The sequence below is a fragment of the Patiria miniata genome, unplaced genomic scaffold, assembly GCF_015706575.1.
Source record: "Patiria miniata isolate m_02_andy unplaced genomic scaffold, ASM1570657v1 HiC_scaffold_9, whole genome shotgun sequence".
In the NCBI taxonomy this organism is placed as follows: Eukaryota; Metazoa; Echinodermata; class Asteroidea; order Valvatida; family Asterinidae; genus Patiria; species Patiria miniata.
Window position 1 is genome coordinate 16,118,340 of NW_024037076.1, and position 24,101 is coordinate 16,142,440.

A 24,101-nucleotide genomic window follows, 5' to 3' on the forward strand; every position below is an offset into this window, starting at 1 on the left:
CCTCAGGTCAAGGTCACTAAAGGTCAATGGAAAAAATGGCAACATCAATTTTCTTGTTCTCAGGACTCATAAGATTACATTTATAATGGTTGCCATAAATTAACATGATATGCCAACGGAAGTACATTGGCCCCCCACTAAATATTATTCTCCATGCATGGGCGGAGATCGGGGGGGGGGGGGGGGACACGTCCCCCACAATTTTTTGGACCGGGACGCCAATGGTAATGCCCCAGCAAAAAATTATTCCGAGGCATAAGACCTAAATTTTACCATTCCATTGAGTTCATTTTTTCAAGCATTAACGTGATGTCTGTTTCATCCAAATAATTATTTTCGTCGAGACCCGAGTTTATGCTTGTCTGGAGTAGTGCATTGATTAAAGTCACTCTTGACAAGTACAAGCAGATGTCTCAATAAAACCTCGTTTTCATACCTCCGGATCTCTTCGATTCAGCTGTTTGAATTACATATGGACAATGATCGATGTGCATGCAGAGCTCATGTACAGAGGTACATCTTTTTCTTATTAACCTCAGAAATGATTGCTTAGTGATCAAAGTGATTTGAGATTTGATTTTTTTGTTTCATATTACATACAAAATGTAAGCGCTCAAGCAGCATTAGAACCCAAGCCGAGTATTTCCTGCAGTTTCTTCAGCAAATTCAAAATGTGCTCATCCTCATCATTTTCAGGCGCTTAATCAATTCTTAAAATAAATATTTTTCGCTTTACTTTCAAAACGGTACATGTAGGCTTATATACCGTCCAATCGTTTTCCATCCGTGTATGATCAAATTGATTTTTGACATCTTTTTTGCAAATACACGTATACATCTCGTCTGTGCACTTTGTACTTGTTGCGCACTATTTGGCGGAAAGCCGTCCACTCTGTCAGTCTGTCCTTAGTGCCCTGGATGTGGTTATGACTTACCTAACCAAAATGGCACACACACACACACGGACACACAGAAGGAATACGCGATCGCAATATCTTTCTGTCTGGCTTGAAAGCCAGGGGGATAAAAAGGAAAAAGAAAAATCTACCACACTGTCGTCTGCTTAAACTGGTTCCCGTTCCCTCCGCTCCATGTTCTTCGGACTTCGAATATATATAGGGACAGATAGCTTACTCTAGCAATAAATCCTTGGCGCACCCAAGGGGAGGGGGGGGGGGGGGAGAGGGGGGCTTGAGCCCCCCTAAGAGGTTTTGTTTTTGGGGGGGGGGGAGGGCCGAGGGGGGGGGGTGAAAATGTTTGTTTTAGTTCCACGACTTGACCGTGCCCTTACAAAAATCTCCCATGTAATTACAGTCGCCCCGACTGGAAATTTGTTAATTATAAGTGAATACGGTTAACTGGTTCAACAGGAAATTTGGCACCCCCAACCCCAATCTAACATCCAACCCCTCCACCCCCCCCCCCCCTCAGAACCCTGGCCACGCCGCTGGTAATAGTACATGTAGTTTACTGCAGCGTTCATTGTTGCGTGTCATTACGGCTGTTTAAGACATGGCAATATCCAGACAAATCAAACGCATAATTATAGGCTATTGCTCATCTTACAATCATCCACGTGTTTCCGCCCATCAGGACATAATTGCCTGTACAGAACAAAAAAGAAACCACATGGTCGAGTGGTCAGCTTCGTTGCCCACTGATCTTAATTTTTTTTTTACCCTTTAGAAAAGTAAGAGATGCAGCCACTTTTTCAGAAACTATTCATTTTTCTCCCCGGCCCCCAAATTGGATATGCTGAAGATGCCTGGACTGATGCCGAAGGACGAAGTGATTCCAGTAAGCATTTTGTGAGAGGCCCCGACAATGTGGGCCCGAGGCCGGCCTGGGCCCGTACGTTAATCCGATACTGGGGAGGAGGGAGAGGTCGGACACCATGATACTCTATAGCTTGCGCTGTTTATGGAATTCCGAATGTTTCGTACATGTACTGCCCAATTCTGGTTATCTTGACAGCTTTTCCTTTATTGAGGTTTGCATCTACGTTACATTATCACAAGAACAGTGCTAGATCCGCCATTTTTAATTAAATTAACAAATTTAATACTGTCAAACAAATAGTTCAGCGCCCCATCATCCTGCGTTTGTTACAAAGCCAAACGCAATTAACATCTAGTTTTTTATCTTTATTTTATTCTTATTTAATTTTTTAAGGAAACGCAAAGTTGCCAAGCACAGTGGGTACAGCATACAACCGTCCTGTTCAATGCATATTGAAAAGAAGTAGACAATAAGAACGAGATTGTAAGGCATGGTCATACATTTTGGCCTTCGATTTATATGGTGAGTTTTTACAACATTTATATGCATCTGGGGGATATTACTGGTTGCGTCCCGGATGAAATGTTAAAACTAATTTGAGTGTCCATATTATGTTATCCCCATCCTAAGGGATCACTACCCACGTGGATTAAAAAAAATGATTGGAAGCAAATTGATTGAGGCTTTTCCACAAAATTATGCTTTTCAAACAAATGGTAAACTCATCATTAATACAGGTGTATAAGGTTACATGATGTTCTTGGAGATCACGCCAGTGGCGTAGCCACGGGGGGGGGGGGGGCGTGGGGGGGGGCGTCCGCCCCCCATGAAACCTTGTCGCCCCCAGTCCCCCCCCCCACTGAGATTTTGAGTTTCAAAAAAATTATCATTGATCTAAATCTAAATAGTCGCGAATGATCCACATGATGACCACTGAGAAACGACCCTTCGACAGGCGACCGCGGACCAGTAAGCTGACAACCGGCGTGACATAGCGCATAATGGTAATCTAAAATGCGTATTACCAGTGTTGTAGGTCTCGAGACCGGTCTCGGTCTCGGTCTCGGTCTCGAGACCACTTTTTGCCGGCCTCGGTCTCGGTCTCGGTCTCGGGAGCTGTGGTCTCGGTCTTGGTCTCGGTCTCGGTCCCCTTTGGTCTCGATATTTTGGCTGGTCTCGAGTCGAGACCACCCAAAAAGAGAGGGGGGCGGATTCCGCCCCCGGCCCTTTTAGGGTTAAGTAAAGAATCAGTTTAGGGCAAATGTGACTGCAGTGTGATGCTAATGGACATGTCTCTCTTCACTTTCTAGTGAGTGAGGCATAGTCCAATAACCATTGCTCCTCTTCTTATTTTTCGTTTTTATTGTGGGATGATCTATTGAAACAAGCACTTTATAGCCATCCTCATTGATTCCAAATACAACTGAGATTTAAATCTTATGAATCAAGACTGAAACATTATTTTTACAGTCAGATTTTGTATTTTGAATATGGGGAACAATTCAACTCTTCTTCCCTAGAAATATTGGTGATTTTTTTTCTATTTTCCTTTTCAATTTTTCCTTTATAAATATATTTATTAATGGATATTCATCATTTCGTAGACCGTTAAATTGGTATTAGTGGTGGACAGCTGAATTTTGTGATCTCTTTATTAAAATAGACACGACTTGGGAATAGAGTATGCAAATAACGTGAAATGTTCACAGTTACTACTCAATAACATGTTCTTTATCCCAATTATATTTTTTACAAAATGGAGCGTGCCATTTGTTTTGATCATACGGTCACTTTCTTTTTGACTCGCCATGTATTCATCTTTTCATCTGTGATAAACACAAATTGAGCTACTGCCATAGTCACACAAAAATAGAGTCTAATTGCCTGCCTCGAATCCTTCCTAAATGTCAATTGCAGTTGCATGAGTCGAGAAGAATTGTGTTCCGACCTCTTGTGGTCAACCATCCCCTTCCCCCAGTCCCCCTCCCTTTTGTTACCCTCCTTTCTGTTCAGCCGCCTGCTTTCTCTGTGTATTTTCCTCTGCATCATCTATTTCCACTTGACTGATTTTGTTACATCAGTAATGTATACGTGTACCTGTTTATGTTTATAGTCTTGTCATTTAGCGTTCGAGAAAGACCCTGCTAGGGTCGAAACGTCAGGCCACTAACTATTTTTTTGCATTTATACCATAGGTAATTTTGGTTGGTAAGCAGTTTGCAACAGCTAATTCTATTTTTCATTTGCTCTTGTCTAAGATCACCTTGAAACTTGTAAAACAGTTTAGATGACAAAAACACAGAGATGACACGGCAGAACTAATCCCGAATTCTACAAAGTAAAATGTAAAACCAGTTGAATATAGAGTATGTACATGTAAATTTCAGTCTTTTATTAAATATTAATTTCCCAAAAACTTAAAGAAAAAAATAGTCAGTGATGCATGGATAATGGCGTGGATATTTTTGTAACAAACAAGAAAAGAAAACCGTAAAAAGTGTTTGGGTTTTTAAAGTACATGTAGCCTATATGCAGCCTTTCCTTTTATTGTGTGATGTGGATGAACCCCCATCACATTTGGTTTTCCCTTCGTTCTTCTTTCGTGTTCATGTTCTTTGTTTCAATAGACAAATTGAACGAAAGTAATTAGTTTGATTTTTGAACGAACCCCACAAATCATACCTTTCAAACAAACGGTACAGTTGCCGAGTAACGTGATGATCCTGCAGATCGCGCCACAGATAATGTTACACGGCACATGTCATGAGAAAGTTTATGAATAAAATGAGATATTGCATCTGCCGAATCATTGGAATTAGTAGGGGGGCCAATGTGCAGATTTGGGTTCCCGTCGAAATTTCATGTTAATTTATGGCAACCATTATAAATGTAATCTTATGAGTCCTGAGAACAAGAAAATTGATGTTGCCATTTTTTGCATTGACCTTTAGTGACCTTGACCTGAGGTCAAAGTTCATGGGTCATTTTCACCTAAAATTTGCCTTTCGGAAGGGTTTGCGAGGATTTTCGAGGCAAGTGAGCACATATTGTATTTGGTTGAGAGTTTCTCCATTATAATAAATGTTATTAATGTATTTATGGGTTTTCCTGAAGAAAACATGGGAAAATGTCACTTTCGCCCGAAAAGGGCCGGGTTGTTTTGACCATCTCACGCAGATTCCGCCCCCATGACTTCGGCCATCGAGTGACGAACAATTATGAAACTTGTTACATGTATAGAACAACATAACATGAACAAACCCAAGAAATTTCATGACTATGGGTTAAAGGGTTTTGGAACTACGGCTAATTAATTATTCAGAAGCACGTATGGTAATTCAAATGTGTACACTACGTATATGGGGAAATTCAGTTTTGACGGAGGGTAGCGCCGAAAATATTTCGCTGCGCAGCAACCTGTGGTTCGAATTGTATGTTTTTGGTATCAAAAGATGTGCAAGACTCGAGGCTAAAAAGTCAGGACAGCTCAGGCCGCGAAATAAATAACTTTTCAAGAGTATCGCGGAAAAAGTTGAAAGGGGGAAAATCTGCCCCCCTTTTAGGGCCAAAATATGACCAACCCTTTAGTGCCTGGCATCTAAATATGAAATGTTGTAAAGTGTCCTCTGCAGTACCACACTCACACAGGGTGTTTGTCGGTTGAGGGAAATCCCCACTTCTTTTGGTGCGAGCCACTCCAGAGCGGAGGTGATTTAAGCACCTCCAGGTCTTCCATCCTGCATTGGATCCTGTAGGTAAGGCTTCTGCAGGCTTGATTGGCACCTCATGTAGTGGGGGAGACGCCACCAGCCTGGTCAGCCCAGGAGGCACACACTTGGGTCTTAATAGCAGGGTTGTTCGCTTTCAGGTGACTCACAGTGTAGCAATGCTGTGACTGGTCAAGAGCATCGGTCAACGTCTTCCCTTGGGGGACCGTTCCTACAAAGAAACGATGGTTCTTCAGTAGAACACCAATAAACTGGGTAAGGGTCAGGTCTGCTGTCATGTCCATGATCTTCTGAAGGAGTCGGCAACGGTTAACACTGTCAAAAGCAGCTGTAAGATCAACAAAGACAGCGCCGGTGATCTATTTTTTTCTGTTGGAAGCAGTCCTTAATGTACTGAGTGAGGTTTAGAAGCTGTCCCGTTGTAGATTTGCCGGGACGGAAGCCTGCCTGCCTGTTTCTGTATCAGTTGTAATTTCTCAATGAAGAGGCAAGAAGGTTGAGGAGGAAATATTCCAGCAACTTGAATGTGTGACTTTGGGACGATAAGTTTTGACATGCATTGGGTCTTTCCCGGGTTTTAAGAGGGCGATGACCTTCGACTTTTGCCTTTAGGTATTGTTTGTGTGGCGAGGCAGGTGTTGATGAGCTGGAGTAACCAATTTGAGGCGTTTGGTCCAAGATGTGTCAGTTCTTTGGTGAAAATGTTATCCAGTTTGGTTGATTTCCTGTTCTTTATTTATGCCAGTCGCAAGTTCATTAGCAGAGAAGGATTTGATGAAGCCAATTAGGTCGATGGCGGGGTCTTTCTGGCGGAGCTTGGCTTTCGGTCGCTTATTAGGAGAACGTGGCACTTTACCATTTAAATAGCAGTTGTTGTGGGCTATTTGGTTGGCGGTGATGTTACAATGCTGTTCACTTGGCTGAGTTTTTTTTTATATTATACTCCAGGCTTGGAGGCCATATTGGCTTCTTGGCCATATTGGTGGTTACCACAAAGGTTTGCCACATGCTTTGAAGCTGTTCTGATATGGCTGTTATTAATTCCTCCCCAGATGATATGGTATCGTCAGCAAGAGAGTCGTTTTCATACATGCGTTTCTATTTCCTGTAAAGTTCAGCACTACGGGATGCTAAGCCTGGATGTAATTAGTGCGGCAGCTCTTGGGATGTCCTTGCACCACCACATCAACAAACCGGTGTCATAGTTATCAGGGGTTGGATCAATGTCAGCTAGATGGTGTTTGAGCTCATTGGTGAAGCCTTCACAGTTGGCCTTACTAAGTTGAAACAGCGGTGGAATGGAATTGTTGCGAAGAGACAGCAGCAGTCACTTTGATTCCAATAGGGCGATGTCGGGTCTTTGGAATGGGGTCAAGGACCATCTTGTTGCTAAGTGAGGCGATGTTGTGGCTCACCAAGGGCGGATACAGGGGGGGGGGGGGGGCCAATGGGGGCCAAGGCCCCCCAAAAACGAAACCAATTTTTTTTTATTTTATGTGACGTCGCAATAAAGGCAGGCAATGAGTACACCACCATCTTTTCCTCAAAAAAACATTGGTAAAAGTGGTCAGAAATTGCCTCAGATCGCACCACAGAGCATCTAGAATCCAAAAAAAAATTCGGGGCCCTTATAAGCGGGCCCCGAACCCCACGCCGTAATTTTTTGACCCACGTCTTGGGGGGACCAAATTTTTGTGGGGCCCCCCAAAAATTGTCTTCTGGATCCGCCCTTGTGGCTCACAAGGGCTAGAGCAGGGTTGAAACTTTATCTCCAGCCTCCACTGTGGAAAAACTTCGACAGTTTCGCATTTGTGAATAAGGCTCAGTTGACTTGCTTCGGCCAGCGATTCAAAAGCGTCGACGTCTGTGCTGGAATGATAGCCAATGATGCTGCTGTGGCTATTAAATCCCCGATAATTATGCGTGGCTTGGGCTGTTTTGTGGATTGTGGCGGTGGCATTAGGATGGAAGACCTGGAGGTGCTTAAATCAACTCCGCTCTGAAGTGGCTCGCACCAAAAGCAACATGAAGAAGTGGGGATTTTCCTCAACCGACAAACACCCTGTGTGAGTGCGGTACTGCAGAGGACACTTTACAACATTTCATATTTAGATGCCAGGCACTAAAGGGTTGGTCATATTTTGGCCCTTAAAGGGGGGCCGATTTCCCCCCTTTCAACTTTTTCCGCAATACTCTTGAAAAGTTATTTATTTCGCGGCCTGAGCTGTCCTGACTTTTTAGCCTCGAGTCTTGCACATCTTTTGATACCAAAAACATACAATTCGAAACACAGGTTGCCGCGCAGCGAAATATTTTCGGCGCTACCCTCCGTCAAAACTGAATTTCCCCATATATGTAGTGTACACATTTGAATTACCATACGTGCTTATGAATAATTAATTAGCCGTAATTCCAAAACCCTTTGACCCATAGTCATGAAATTTCTTGGGTTTGTTCATGTTAAGTTGTTCTATGCATGTAACAAGTTTCATAATTTTTCGTCACGCGATGACCATGCGTGAGATGGTCAAAACAACCCGGCCCTTTTCGGACGAAAGTGACATGTTCCCATGTTTTCTTCAGGAAAACCCATAAATACTTTCATAATAACATTTATTACACTGGGAAAACTCTCAACCAAATACAATATGTGCTCACTTGCCTCGAAAATCTTCGCAAACCCTTCCGAAAGGCAAATTTTAGGTGAAAATGACCCACGAACTTTGACCTCAGGTCAAGGTCACTAAAGGTCAATGGAAAAAATGGCAACATCAATTTTCTTGTTCTCAGGACTCATAAGATTACATTTATAATGGTTGCCATAAATTAACATGATATGCCAACGGAAGTACATTGGCCCCCCACTAAATATTATTCTCCATGCATGGGCGGAGATCGGGGGGGGGGGGGGGGGACACGTCCCCCACAATTTTTTGGACCGGGACGCCAATGGTAATGCCCCAGCAAAAAATTATTCCGAGGCATAAGACCTAAATTTTACCATTCCATTGAGTTCATTTTTTCAAGCATTAACGTGATGTCTGTTTCATCCAAATAATTATTTTCGTCGAGACCCGAGTTTATGCTTGTCTGGAGTAGTGCATTGATTAAAGTCACTCTTGACAAGTACAAGCAGATGTCTCAATAAAACCTCGTTTTCATACCTCCGGATCTCTTCGATTCAGCTGTTTGAATTACATATGGACAATGATCGATGTGCATGCAGAGCTCATGTACAGAGGTACATCTTTTTCTTATTAACCTCAGAAATGATTGCTTAGTGATCAAAGTGATTTGAGATTTGATTTTTTTGTTTCATATTACATACAAAATGTAAGCGCTCAAGCAGCATTAGAACCCAAGCCGAGTATTTCCTGCAGTTTCTTCAGCAAATTCAAAATGTGCTCATCCTCATCATTTTCAGGCGCTTAATCAATTCTTAAAATAAATATTTTTCGCTTTACTTTCAAAACGGTACATGTAGGCTTATATACCGTCCAATCGTTTTCCATCCGTGTATGATCAAATTGATTTTTGACATCTTTTTTGCAAATACACGTATACATCTCGTCTGTGCACTTTGTACTTGTTGCGCACTATTTGGCGGAAAGCCGTCCACTCTGTCAGTCTGTCCTTAGTGCCCTGGATGTGGTTATGACTTACAGTTAAAACCTAACCAAAATGGCACACACACACACACGGACACACAGAAGGAATACGCGATCGCAATATCTTTCTGTCTGGCTTGAAAGCCAGGGGGATAAAAAGGAAAAAGAAAAATCTACCACACTGTCGTCTGCTTAAACTGGTTCCCGTTCCCTCCGCTCCATGTTCTTCGGACTTCGAATATATATAGGGACAGATAGCTTACTCTAGCAATAAATCCTTGGCGCACCCAAGGGGAGGGGGGGGGGGAGAGGGGGGCTTGAGCCCCCCTAAGAGGTTTTGTTTTTGGGGGGGGGGGGAGGGCCGAGGGGGGGGGGGGTGAAAATGTTTGTTTTAGTTCCACGACTTGACCGTGCCCTTACAAAAATCTCCCATGTAATTACAGTCGCCCCGACTGGAAATTTGTTAATTATAAGTGAATACGGTTAACTGGTTCAACAGGAAATTGGGCACCCCCAACCCCAATCTAACATCCAACCCCTCCACCCCCCCCCCCCCCTCAGAACCCTGGCCACGCCGCTGGTAATAGTACATGTAGTTTACTGCAGCGTTCATTGTTGCGTGTCATTACGGCTGTTTAAGACATGGCAATATCCAGACAAATCAAACGCATAATTATAGGCTATTGCTCATCTTACAATCATCCACGTGTTTCCGCCCATCAGGACATAATTGCCTGTACAGAACAAAAAAGAAACCACATGGTCGAGTGGTCAGCTTCGTTGCCCACTGATCTTAATTTTTTTTTACCCTTTAGAAAAGTAAGAGATGCAGCCACTTTTTCAGAAACTATTCATTTTTCTCCCCGGCCCCCAAATTGGATATGCTGAAGATGCCTGGACTGATGCCGAAGGACGAAGTGATTCCAGTAAGCATTTTGTGAGAGGCCCCGACAATGTGGGCCCGAGGCCGGCCTGGGCCCGTACGTTAATCCGATACTGGGGAGGAGGGAGAGGTCGGACACCATGATACTCTATAGCTTGCGCTGTTTATGGAATTCCGAATGTTTCGTACATGTACTGCCCAATTCTGGTTATCTTGACAGCTTTTCCTTTATTGAGGTTTGCATCTACGTTACATTATCACAAGAACAGTGCTAGATCCGCCATTTTTAATTAAATTAACAAATTTAATACTGTCAAACAAATAGTTCAGCGCCCCATCATCCTGCGTTTGTTACAAAGCCAAACGCAATTAACATCTAGTTTTTTATCTTTATTTTATTCTTATTTAATTTTTTTAAGGAAACGCAAAGTTGCCAAGCACAGTGGGTACAGCATACAACCGTCCTGTTCAATGCATATTGAAAAGAAGTAGACAATAAGAACGAGATTGTAAGGCATGGTCATACATTTTGGCCTTCGATTTATATGGTGAGTTTTTACAACATTTATATGCATCTGGGGGATATTACTGGTTGCGTCCCGGATGAAATGTTAAAACTAATTTGAGTGTCCATATTATGTTATCCCCATCCTAAGGGATCACTACCCACGTGGATTAAAAAAAATGATTGGAAGCAAATTGATTGAGGCTTTTCCACAAAATTATGCTTTTCAAACAAATGGTAAACTCATCATTAATACAGGTGTATAAGGTTACATGATGTTCTTGGAGATCACGCCAGTGGCGTAGCCACCGGGGGGGGGGGGGGGGGGGCGTGGGGGGGGGGCGTCCGCCCCCCATGAAACCTTGTCGCCCCCAGTCCCCCCCCCCCACTGAGATTTTGAGTTTCAAAAAAATTATCATTGATCTAAATCTAAATAGTCGCGAATGATCCACATGATGACCACTGAGAAACGACCCTTCGACAGGCGACCGCGGACCAGTAAGCTGACAACCGGCGTGACATAGCGCATAATGGTAATCTAAAATGCGTATTACCAGTGTTGTAGGTCTCGAGACCGGTCTCGGTCTCGGTCTCGGTCTCGAGACCACTTTTTGCCGGCCTCGGTCTCGGTCTCGGTCTCGGGAGCTGTGGTCTCGGTCTTGGTCTCGGTCTCGGTCCCCTTTGGTCTCGATATTTTGGCTGGTCTCGAGTCGAGACCACCCAAAAAGAGAGGGGGGCGGATTCCGCCCCCGGCCCTTTTAGGGTTAAGTAAAGAATCAGTTTAGGGCAAATGTGACTGCAGTGTGATGCTAATGGACATGTCTCTCTTCACTTTCTAGTGAGTGAGGCATAGTCCAATAACCATTGCTCCTCTTCTTATTTTTCGTTTTTATTGTGGGATGATCTATTGAAACAAGCACTTTATAGCCATCCTCATTGATTCCAAATACAACTGAGATTTAAATCTTATGAATCAAGACTGAAACATTATTTTTACAGTCAGATTTTGTATTTTGAATATGGGGAACAATTCAACTCTTCTTCCCTAGAAATATTGGTGATTTTTTTTCTATTTTCCTTTTCAATTTTTCCTTTATAAATATATTTATTAATGGATATTCATCATTTCGTAGACCGTTAAATTGGTATTAGTGGTGGACAGCTGAATTTTGTGATCTCTTTATTAAAATAGACACGACTTGGGAATAGAGTATGCAAATAACGTGAAATGTTCACAGTTACTACTCAATAACATGTTCTTTATCCCAATTATATTTTTTACAAAATGGAGCGTGCCATTTGTTTTGATCATACGGTCACTTTCTTTTTGACTCGCCATGTATTCATCTTTTCATCTGTGATAAACACAAATTGAGCTACTGCCATAGTCACACAAAAATAGAGTCTAATTGCCTGCCTCGAATCCTTCCTAAATGTCAATTGCAGTTGCATGAGTCGAGAAGAATTGTGTTCCATTAATCGCTATATGCTGCTTACGGCCATCACAATAAACTATTAATATATTGGCAATATGTCGTACTTGTTAATCACTAAAATATTCAAGTAAATTGCCCAGCAAAGTAGCTGATGCGGGCGAAACGATGGCACGGTACAAAACACAGAGGCGTGGGCACTGAGTCATGAATCCAAAAAGTACATCTCGCCCACCACATTCAGTTTGTGACAGCGCCCTTCTATTGTGTCGGCCATATTCTCAAATAGGCTAATGACGATGATGACGGCGGGCAATTAACAGAAGATAGATCAGGCAAATATGGTTCATCAATCTTCTATAGTATATGTAACGTTATTGACATTAAACAAAAATAAAGTGGCATTACATTTCAGCCTTAGCCAGGCCTTCTTCAGAGGTAAATGACAGAGGAACAAGAAACAAACATGTAGGGGACACACAAACATGCAGGGTTGGAAGGAGAATCACAAAGAGGGATGAGGGGGGGGGGGGGGGCAGACCAATCCATATCTGGCTACCATCTCTCAATTTTTTTGTCTACATGTACAAATCTATATTCCATGACTGAAATTTTAAAAAATAAATCAATATTTTCTTGCTCCGAATTTTTTTCGAATCAGGTTTACAAGGAGGTCCAATGTAAAATTAAAGTTGCATTTAAATATCCGTTAGTGGTCATTGCTGAAACCAAGGGGTGGCTGTGGAGTTTAGGGTCCGAGTTCCTATAACAGATGAAACATCCACCTTTAACTTTTTACTTTTGTCAAGTTTCAACATGTTCAAGTTTTGCAAAAACTAGTACAAATTGTCGTACTCCTAAGTTAGTTTCTTCATCAGATTTACACTTTAAAGTAGTTAAACAATATTTAAAAAAAAATGTTTTTTTTTTAAAAAGTGGCAAAAATATAGAAGTTCATCAAATAAGGGTTTCCCCTTCTTTAAATTAGGTTGTTTCCAAATTTTTAATTGATTGTGACAATAACAAATTCTGTTGCCATGTTGTAATTTATGGCATGAAGCAAACACGAAGAGCACTCGCATGACACAATTAAGCAGGTACAAGTGATTCCTAACCTTCAATCACTTCCTTCACATCCCCATGAACATCAACATCTCAAGGACAGACTTGTTTATTTAGATTATTGTTATTTATTATCCGCGGTCTCGGTCTCGGTCTCGGACCATTTCGGTCTCGGTCTCGGTCCGCCTTGAGGGGCTGGTCTCGGTTTCGGTCCCGGTCTCGCAACTTCAGGTCTCGGTCTTGGTCTCGGTCTCGGACTATCCGGTCTCGACTACAACACTGACACCCACTCACACCACGGAACACGTATTATAGACAGGTGTTCCGTGGGTCACACAGTTTCAGTCAGCGAAATCACGCCAATCGGCCACGCACAAACTTTTTCCTCCATTCATATAAGCTAAATAATAATAATAGACCAATAAAAATTCCTTGAAATCAGTGGCGTAGCCACGGCGGGGCGTGGGGAGGGGGGGGGGGGGGGCGACAGCCCCCCATGAAACCTTGTCGCCCCCCCCCCCAAGTCGCCCCCCACTGAGATGTTGAGTTTTTAAAAAATATTATCATTGATCTACATGACGCCATGGGCGTCAATCCTGGGGGGACTTTTTGAAGGGTGGGGGACACGATATCAAATGTCCCCCCCAGATTTTTGAACTCGTGTTTCATTTACCGGGCCCTATTATGTACTACAATGTATCTTTTGCTTAGAAAATATTGGTTAAAGTGGTCAGAAATTGCATCAGATAGCACCACAGAGCATTGAGAATCCAACATTTTTCGGGGCCCTTAAGCGGGCCCCGAACCCCACGCCTAGAGCTCAGAATTCTGGTAGCTGATTCAATGACTCCAACCTCGAAAACAATGTTCAAAATTTTTTCTTAATGCCTTTAGCTGAGAAAACCTCGAAAATTATGTTTAAATTATTATCTTTTGTGCTAAGATAATTATTGGTTAAAGTGGTAAGAAATTGCCTCAGATCACGCCACAGAGCATCGAGAATCCAATTTTTTTCGGGGCCCTTAAGCGGGCCCCGAACCCCACGCCGTAAGGGATTCGCGCTTCGCGCTTGCATCAGTTCTGATCAAGGTATGCCCCCCCCCCACTTTTGAGAAGCGATTGACGCCCCTACATGACGCCCCCATGAAATGTTCCAGCCCCCCACTGAAAAATTTCTGGCTATATACGCCACTGGATCACGCCATAGACAATGGTATACAAAGCACACACTGTCCAAGAGTGATAAAACAGAACGCACCTGTAGTGTTGCTTCAGTCGACGCCGTTCACGTTATCACGTCAGGTTCACGCTTTGGACTCCCTTTGATTTTGGGTTCAGCTTCTTCGGACTTGAGCTCTATTGTAAAAGTTGAGCGCACCTGGATTGGACAAGTTTCACTGGAGGATATTCGGATCACACCTCGTCCGGACCAGAGGCCATTTGGACTTCGCTTTTTAGAGGACAATTAAGAGATTCTGAGGAGGGCTTGGACATCCAACTAAGCACTTTGTTTTGTAAGGTAAGTCTACATTTTTTTTTACATTTCGTAGTTAATCATTGCTAGAGTGAAGGTTGTCAAATTGGCATTCGACTGAATATCTGACCAATTTGTTTTAATGATATTCTAATACTGTATGTGCTCTTCAACAAGTTCGAATGTTCCTTTTATGTGTATTATTTATGGTGGTTCTAAATGAACATCGCACTTTGTGAATATTGACGTCAATATTATATTAACGTCAAAAATTCACATCTCGCTCTCCGGTCGCAAATTGTGACGTCAATATTCGCAAAACTTTGACGTCAATATTCGCGCCAAAAACTTCACGTCTCGCTCTGCGGTCCCAATTATTGACGCGAAATATTCGCGTCAAAAAATGCACGTCCCGTTCTGGCATCCGCAAATTTTCGGTCGTGAGTTTTATCCCCAGCAAGCTTCGTATTGCAGGTTGCCGCGCGAGCGGCTGCTTTGAAAACCCAACTACAGACGACGCCTGATTAACGCAACACAGCAAGCATCCTGTGGAATCATGGCTCCTGGTGTGCTGTCATTTTCAAGAAAGTTTACTTTTTTAAATACTGTCCCCAATCACCAAAGTTAGTGAGTCCACATTTTGTTTGCAATTGGGTAAACATCCGTGAACGGTTGCAAACCACCTGGTCCCCTGACCTGACAATTCCCCGACGTCACTAAATTTCGTCTGAAATAGGATCAGGGAACCAGACTAGAAGAGCAACATTTTTATCTTAGTTTTTCCAGCATATATGAACACAAAACCATTACACAGGTCAGTGTAACAATATTTGCTATGAAATACTAACCCCCAAATCCATCCATTTCTGAAAATTTCAGCAAAAGCAAATGTTGCATATTACCTTAAGCACGCCCACAATACTGTTACATCCATAGAGCTATATTAAATTAATTTGATTTAATATAGTTCTATGGTAGTCTGAGTTTTGCCCGTGGTCGTTCATATTGTAAGCGAGAAAATACAGAAAAACACAACGGACAGTCTTTGGTGAAATAATTATAATGCACTACAGAATCGAAAAATAAAGTGCATCTTTCCAAGTCAAATTTCTTTGGCGTTTCTTTTTATGTAATATTTTTTATGAAACGAATGATGTGATCGATATCTTGTGCTTTGGTCAACTCGCCCCCTGACCAACTCGCTCCCTGGTCAATTTGCCCGACAGTCTTGCCTCTCCCGCCCCAGCATCTAAGTCTCTGAAACCTTTTTCCAGGCTTATGTGTGAAGGTATTCAGGTTATCTTTTATTTTTGTCCTTGGAAGACTATAACATATACAATAAAATAGTCAGGATCTGTACAAAATTCGTTTTAATTTCAACAAAGCAAAGAAGAAACAGTTTTAAACAACTTCAAAACGAAAATCTAAATGTAATTCAAAAGAAAAATCTAAATAAACTATTTACACAAATATTTACAGAGTACTCAAGTTAAATCAGGAGTTTCCTTAAATCAAAAGAAGTCAACAAACTCAAGAATGATCAACAAATTTAGGATTTTCTCAAAATATTAAACTCAAAAGTGAACGCAATGAACAGCAAATATAAATCATGCAATTTCTCAAGTCAAACCGAATTAAACAAGTTCAGAGTCATTTCGTGTAAATACTTCATATAAGTGTCCACGCTCAAATTTTTTTTTTTATACTTTGTGGTATGAAAGGACTTGGGGAGCAAGTGACCAAAATAGACTTTTTTAAACCGATATTTTACTCGTTGCCATAATAACGGGCCATTATGTGTTTTGGCCATTTTGGGGCAATTTTGAGGCTGCAAAAATTCATTTTTTTTGCGTTATTTCCAAAGGTCATCAAGCCAAAATGCGAAGTAATGACACAAAAGTCGATATATAACAACAAAGTATCATCCTTACCCTTACAAGAAAAAAATAGAAACGCTTCTGACAAATCAACTTTATTTTATTTTTAGGCCCTACAATACAGCATGTTTTTACGACTGGCAAAATTGCATTTTTTACCCCATTTTTAACCCTCCAAAATGGCACTTGCCAGGGCATTCAGAATAATTTCCCTTCGGCTATGGTTAGTTCAGACATTGGTCTTTTCATATCTGGTGAGAACATCTTGGGTTATTGTATATTCTTTGTGCAGTGGCGCTCCAAAAATTGTAAATTTCACAAAACCTTAAAAAGTGTATTTTCAGTTTTTTCCTTAAGTTGGTTTGAGTAATAACTTGTATAATTGGTATTGTTCTTGAATCTAGCACATTTTCACAAACAGAATCACACATCATTTTAGACCAGTGGATGAATAGTAGGTCGTGTAGCCCCCCCCCCCCCAAACCTGGCTAGGCCCCGCCCACTTCCCCTTTGCTACCGAATTTAGAACTTGTATGTTGTATAACGAAACAAATGTTAATAAATAATATGCAAGTGAACACTTTAGAAATAACATAGACTTCTTTTTCACAGCCTCCCCTTCCCCCACCTCCGGGGCATTGCTTGGGGTTGAGGGTGGGGTGTGACCACCCACCAATAACTTGGTTTTGTCGGTAAAATCATTGTCACATGGGCAAAACTCATGTGTTTGCAAGTCGCAATGAATATAAAAATTGCCATATACATTGTCCTCTGATTGAAGTGCACCATTCTTCAAATGATGTCCAGTCCTTCCCGACCAGCTAGGCCCCGCCCATTCCCTTGCCAAATTTAGATTTTGATTTCTACATGTATTTGCCTAAATTAAATTGTAAAATATATATCAATTTGCAAGTGAACCTTTTACAATCTACACCAACAGCCGTCTCACAGCTAACCCCTTCCCCTGCCACCCCCACTCCCAAAGCTCAAAAGAGAACCACGCCCTCCCCCAACAAGTCAACAAGTTCAATTTTGTTCAGATTACATACATGCATATGGCCTCTGGGAAAGTCTGAACTATGTAAGGTGGCTTTCTTTACAACACGGGGCAGTTTGGAATATCTGAAAAGCGAGGAGGAGAAGGGGTGTGTATGTCTCGGGGGGGGGGGGGGAAGGGTGATCTGGACACACGCATGTACACTGCACATATTTTTTTTTTATATTGCATGTTACTTTTGGAACTACAGCAAAGGTGTGTAAAGCAAAATGACTTAATTTTATTATTTCCAAAACGGAAAAGATATGGCGATTTAGAGAGCAACTAACTTTAATTTGTTTATATTGAAATACATGTACTTTAAAACAAGGATCACTTCAGTAAAAACCCAAAGAGAAAACAGCATCAATTTGATTGCATGAATTTCACTCTGACTTGACTTGGCTATATATATATGTAGTCGGGATCTGAAGTATGTTTTTGGTGGAAGTGTCCTCCAAATTTGTATTTGCCTCACTGTAAACCATGTGTTTAGGTTTAGAACACCTAAATAAACACTAATCTGTGACAGTTTTTAAACATGTGACGCAGTTTATCCAATGAACATGTTTAATTTGAAAACATATTTGGTGTTTAAAATCAGCACACTGACGGTGTTTAATCTTTAAACGGAACAGTGTTTAAAATATATACATCAAAGGCGTTTAACATTTAAATACTACTGACATTTAAAAAGTAAACACACAGTCAAAAAGAAAACACGTCAATCTGTTGTAATTTTAAACATGTGACACGTTTATTGCCTGTGACAGATTTTAAACATGTGACGCCATTTATTATTATTTTCAAGTGTTTATATTCACAGTGTGTGTTTAGTTTTCGAACAGTATTCAAAATTGCAAGTAAAACTTCAGTCACAATATTAACAACATTGAAATAAACGCATTAAGGGCACTTCACAAAGCTATCTCCATTTTCACATATAGGATTGTGGTGAAAGGCCTATTGAGTTCTATCGAATCATGAAAATGGACACAATAAAATACAAATGTACTTTTATGGTCACCCCTAGAGAATATTTTACATTACGACAGCAAAAATAATGTGACATTTATGTGAATATACTACCATGCCTATCAGTATGTTTCCAACAATCCTTTTTTAAGACCCCAACATTAAGGCCAATTACATTTTTTACAAGTATCAAAACAAAGAAACAAAAACATAAACAAACACAAAAGGGTGAATTTGAAGTAAATGAATATATCTGTAAATAGGGCTAAAAACAATTATTTTCCAATTCAATGAGAGTTAGAAGTAAAACTGCAAATGAATTATACTTGTTTTTTAAAACCTATGAAGGTTTGCGTTATACATGTAGTTTGAAGTGGTAAAATAAGTATTGATCTTTAGCTGAGATTTCAACAGTATATCCAATTAATTTATACACAAATACCTTGTAGTGAACTGCCTGAATTTGCTGGAATCTGCCAGGAAAACTTTTCTCTGATTATGATTTTTTGAAAAGAACTCAAAGCACGTGAAAATACTTTGGATAATCCAAATCAAAGGCATAGTACCCCGAAGCTGGAGAAGAAGCGCATCATTGTACGTGTTGTAGTTTGAGACTTTCTTGATGGTGTCTCCACATGTAATGTAAACTGTAGTTTTGATGCAGATACTCTGTCTGGTTCAGCAGAATTCTGTGGACATAAACAAGATTTCTGAGTGAGCCATACAAAAACTGATCAACTTTGAAAGTGAAACCATGCTCACAGTAAAAAAAAAAAATGGAGACCCTAACATGACAAGTCATTAATAAAGTTTACTCCAGGAAGAATATGAAAACTGATTACAAAATTGGGTTCAAAAGTAAATTGCACAATTGTCGGCCTTTTTGGGACTCGCGTCAATATTAACCTTTGTTATCAGAGATAATGTGCACAAAGACTGTAAAGTTACAGCTTGAGCTTGATCATGGATCAAATATTAAAAATAAAATCTGAAGAAAATAGGCAAGCTTTTCACAGTTTCGTACCAATAACTTTGCAGTCATGTAGGTATTTACGGAGACTTTGTATTTAAAATTTAAAAATTTAAAAATTGTATTTGTGGTATCTTTAGGGGAGCGGGCACTAGGAAGAGTCAACTAAACGTGGCGGCCATTTTGCACGAGACACTCTCCGGTGTCGTTTATTCAACTTCAAGAGAGGGCGCTCTTTAACATCAACAGTAATACGTTAACACATTACACTCCTCCCCCCTTAGTTTTGGACCCCATGAACTTTCAAGTAAAAAAAAAATGCAATGAGTTATTTGCCTCAGCAAATTATTTCACCATACAAAAATGAGATACATGTGAGTGTCCCTAATTTATCATTGGTCCTATAAAAGCAGAAATATTAACATGTGTCCCCTTTATCCTTCCAAAATGTGTTCACAATCCTAATTTTGCTAAATTCTTGTTTTTGGAGAATAACCAATGACCTTGGTTAAATTTATAACTACATGTACATGTATTGACTGTTTAAACACATGTATTTCTGACAAAATTGTGAATAAATTTTAATACAATCACATGTAACCATGAACACTGTTTCTTTTCTTTTTGTTTTGCGTACAGTTATGTAGTTTACAATTACAAATCAAGTCTATCGGGTGCTTTTCTGTTTCTTTGTGGATAACGCCTCTGAGAATTTTCCGTGCAGTTTGTCCCTGTCCCATTAGTTCCCCGCACTGGACAACTTTGAGAATCCCTAGCTAGATTTTGAGGAGTGACCTGACATTTATCAGGAGTTTTCACATCGGTCTTATCACATGTGTCGCTCTTTTTCTCTTGTTCTGGTGACTGTGGTAAGTTTACTACTAATTCTGGACCGTTTGTGTAACTTGGGACCCCTACCGGTACAACAGACTCTGACTGATTTTCTTCTTGGGAGGGAAAAATGTGGTCAATATGCACATACCTGTTTTTGCCATTTTTATACACATGAACAATGTATGTACGTGGTCCACAAACTTTGACTACTTTTGCAGGCAACCACTTGACCAGACTGTTTTCATGACTGTTGACCCTCACTTTCTGATCTACCTAGAGTGTTCGCTCCTTTACTCTACCTTGGTCATGATATACCCGTTGTTTTTCTTGTTTACTCTCTACTTTTTGTGCCAAGTTGGGTTTCAAGGGGGAAAATCTTGTTCTAGGTTGCCTCTTGAGGAATAACTCTGCTGGAGTTCTACCTGTAGTAGTCTGTGGTGTGTTTCTATACATTATGAGAAAATTGGCTAGTTTGTGATGCACTGATAGATGCTGCTTTTTTCGGGTTTGGATCAAACATTTGTTTGATCAGTGCTCGTTTGACAATTTGAACAGTCCGCTCTGCTGCTCCACTTGAAGCAGGGTGGTATGGTGCCACTCGGGTATGTTTGATACCGTTCCTGTCCATACACTCTTTGAATTCAGCTGAAGTGAATTGTGGCCCATTGTCTGAGACGATTTCTTCTGGTAGTCCATAGGAGGAAAACAACCTCCTCGAGACATCCAGAGTTTTTGCCGTAGTTATCGTTTTCATGGGGTACACTTCGACCCACTTTGAGTGACTATCAATCAAAATCAACAATTGCTGACCTTTTAGGTCGGCGAAATCAATATGTACCCGTTGCCAAATTCGGGTAGGCTACACCCATGACTTGAGTGGAGTCGTAGGAGGAGCATTTCGGACTGATAGGCACGTGGTGCAGGCGTTTACAAGGTTTTCGATGTCCTTATCTAACCCTGGCCACCACAAGTAGCTACGTGCTAGGCTTTTCATACTACACATACCCATGTGTTGGTTGTGGAGATCACTTAACAATCTGTCTCTATGCTTACTTGGAATAACTACCCTTATCCCCCACAAAATACAGCCCTTATCAATTGACAATTCAGCTCTACGCCTGAAGTATGGTTTCATCTGTTCATCTGGAACAAAACCTGGCCAACCATTTGCTACTAAGTCATACACTTTGGCTAACTCTGGGTCAGTTCTAGTGGCTCTACTGATATCATCTGATGTAATCGGCAACTCATCTATGTATGAGAAATACTTGACCTCCTGTACATTAGAATGGTCAACCTGTCTTGGTAATCTGGATAATGCGTCTGCATTTCCATGGTCTACAGAACGCCTATACACAATCTCATAAGTGTATGCAGACAGTATGATAGCCCATCTTTGCATTCGCGCTGCGGCCAATGTCGGAATGGATGCCTGCGGATTGAAAATGGCTGTGAGTGGCTTGTGGTCTGTGACCAGAATGAATTTCCGTCCAATCAAGTATTTGTGGAACTTCTTGACTCCAAATATCAACGCCAATGCTTCTCGCTCTATTTGCGCATAATTTCTCTCACTTTGTGACAGAGTACGCGAGGCGAATGCAATGGGTCTTTCTTCCCCATCTGGCATTACATGCGAAATCACAGCACCTACTCCATATGGAGAGGCGTCGCAAGCAAGATGTAATTCTCTACTTACGTCATAGTGTACCAACAAAGTACTTTCCATGAGCTGGATTTTACTTTGCTGGAAAGCGGTTTCACAGGCAGCAGTCCATTTCCACTTCACATCTTTTCGCAAGAGCTCATTCAAAGGGTGCAACAGTGTTGAAACATTTGGAATGAATTTTCCATAGTAATTCAGTAGTCCCAAATAGGACCGGAGCTCAGCGATGTTTGTGGGGCTGGGAGCCTGCTTGATCGCTTCCAACTTCTCCACAGTTGGGTGGATGCCCTCAGCATCAACTACATGCCCTAGGTACTCTACTGACGGTTTATGCCACTCACACTTTTGGCTTTTTACCCGCACATTATACCTCTCCAAACGCTTCAGGACCTCATCAAGTATTTCACTATGCTTTTGTTCAGAGGGTGCAGAGATGAGGATATCATCTAGATAACAGACAACTCCCTCAATCCCCTGCAAAATCTGATCCATCACACCCTGAAATATCCCGGGTGCTGATGATACCCCAAACGGTAACCTATTGAACTGAAACAGCCCAAGGTGAGTATTTATGGCCAGGAACTTTTTGGACTCTGCATCCAACTCGAGCTGTAGGTATGCTTGTGCGAGGTCGATTTTTGTGAAAATCTTTCCCCCTTCTAGTGTCGCAAATAGGTCCTCTGCGTTTGGCAAGGAATACTGTGTGTCATCTAACAACTTATTGATTGACACCTTATAATCACAACACAATCGCAAACTACCATCAGGCTTAGGTACTGGTACAATAGGCGAGGCCCATTCACTGCGTTCTACCTTACTTATGATGCCTTCATCTTGCATCCTTTTTAACTCTTTTTCTAGTTTTTCTTTCAGAGCATACGGTACCGGACGCGCCTTGCAAAACACCGGTTTAGCATTATCAATCATATGTATGTGCGCCTTGAACTCAGTGATTGGGCCCCCCTTCTCACTAAATACCGTTTTATACTGTTCTTTCAGTCCTGCCATGTCCTTGGCTGGTTGACTGACATGAGGAGAGTCCTTGGCTGCTCCGCTTGTGTCTTGTACTCTGAAGATCTGAGGCCAGTTCACCTTGATTTTGTCCAACCAGTTCCGACCGAATAAGGCTGGCTTGTCTCCCGCCACTACGTATAGTGGCAGTGTCTGTGTCTGACGCTCGTACGTTACTGGCAGAGTGAGTTTTCCCCGCACTTCTATGGATTCTCCTCCATAAGTTTTCAGTTTCACGGACGACGGTTCCAATGTCCAGCTTGAAAACTGCTGCTGGTAGGTCTTATCTGATATGATGGATACAGCTGCCCTGGTATCCAGCTCCATCTCTACTGAAGATCCTGCTAGGTCAACAGTCACAGCGATGCCCTTTGCTGGTGAGCTCACTGAACTTATCGTGTAAACCAGAAAGTCGCCTGATTCATCACTGTCCGCGTCTGCGGCCACGTGTTTCACCGACTTCGAAGACTTGCCATCCTTTGGTGTCTGATTCTGGTACCGTTTCTTTCTGCATGCCTTGGAGATGTGCCCAACTTTATTACAACAATAGCATGTTGCTCCTTTGAAGGGACATTCCCTTGGCGAATGTTGACCTGTGCATCGGTAGCAGTTCCCACTTCCTGGTTGGTTCTGTGCCGATTTAGGCCCACCACTTATTGCAGTGGGTGCTGGCTTCCTCTTTGGAGTGAAGACTTGCTTGGCAGTCATCTTTTTCACCTCCAGACTGGCTCTTGGTTGTATATGTAGTTCCTGAGCTTGCTTATTTGCCATCTCAAATGCTACCGCCAGCTGCAGTGCCTTGTCAAAAGACAGCTCTTTCTCGGTTAACAGCTTCTTCTGACATGTGGTGTTGATCAACCCACACACTAGTCGATCTCTTAAGGCATCCTTCAGGAAGTTTCCAAACTTGCAGGTGGTTGCCAGACGCTTCAGTTCGACCACATATTCATTCACAGATTCCCCTGGTTTCTGGTCTCTTTTGTGGAATTTGAAGCGCTCTGCGATTGTCAAAGGTTGTGGTGAGTAGTGATTCTTTAGCAAAGTTTTCAGTTCTTCCAGTGATTTATCACTCACTTTGTCTGGTGATACCATTGACTTTAACAGCGAGTACGATTTCGGCCCTATGACCGTAAGAAAAACACTCACTGCTTTTGCATCCTTGATGTCGTTGGCAATGAAGAACTGGTCCAACCTTTCCAAATAGCACGTGAATGTTTCCTTTCCTTCGTCAAACTCATCCACTTTTCCGATGATCGCCGCCAT

At 41.6% G+C, this 24,101-nt stretch overlaps 1 protein-coding gene across 1 annotated transcript; it reads right to left on the bottom strand.

Annotated features, from left to right (window-relative positions):
* Positions 1–5,563: 5,563 nt before the first annotated feature.
* Positions 5,564–24,101, bottom strand: LOC119720918 (uncharacterized protein K02A2.6-like). Its single transcript, XM_038190785.1, has 2 exons — positions 21,905–24,101; positions 5,564–5,835 (listed from the first exon to the last, which is right to left on the bottom strand). The coding sequence occupies exons 1-2, from the start codon at positions 24,099–24,101 to the stop codon at positions 5,564–5,566; spliced, it is 2,469 nt and encodes an 822-aa protein (XP_038046713.1).

Excerpts from the sequence above, each read along its gene's own strand:
- LOC119720918 (XM_038190785.1), bottom strand. The coding sequence starts at position 24,101 with ATGGCGGCGATCATCGGAAAAGTGGATGAGTTTGACGAAGGAAAGGAA. Across the intron at positions 5,836-21,904 it reads TGAAACCGCTTTCCAGCAAA|CTGCTTTTGACAGTGTTAAC; the intron begins GTAAAATCCAGC and ends TTGATCTTACAG.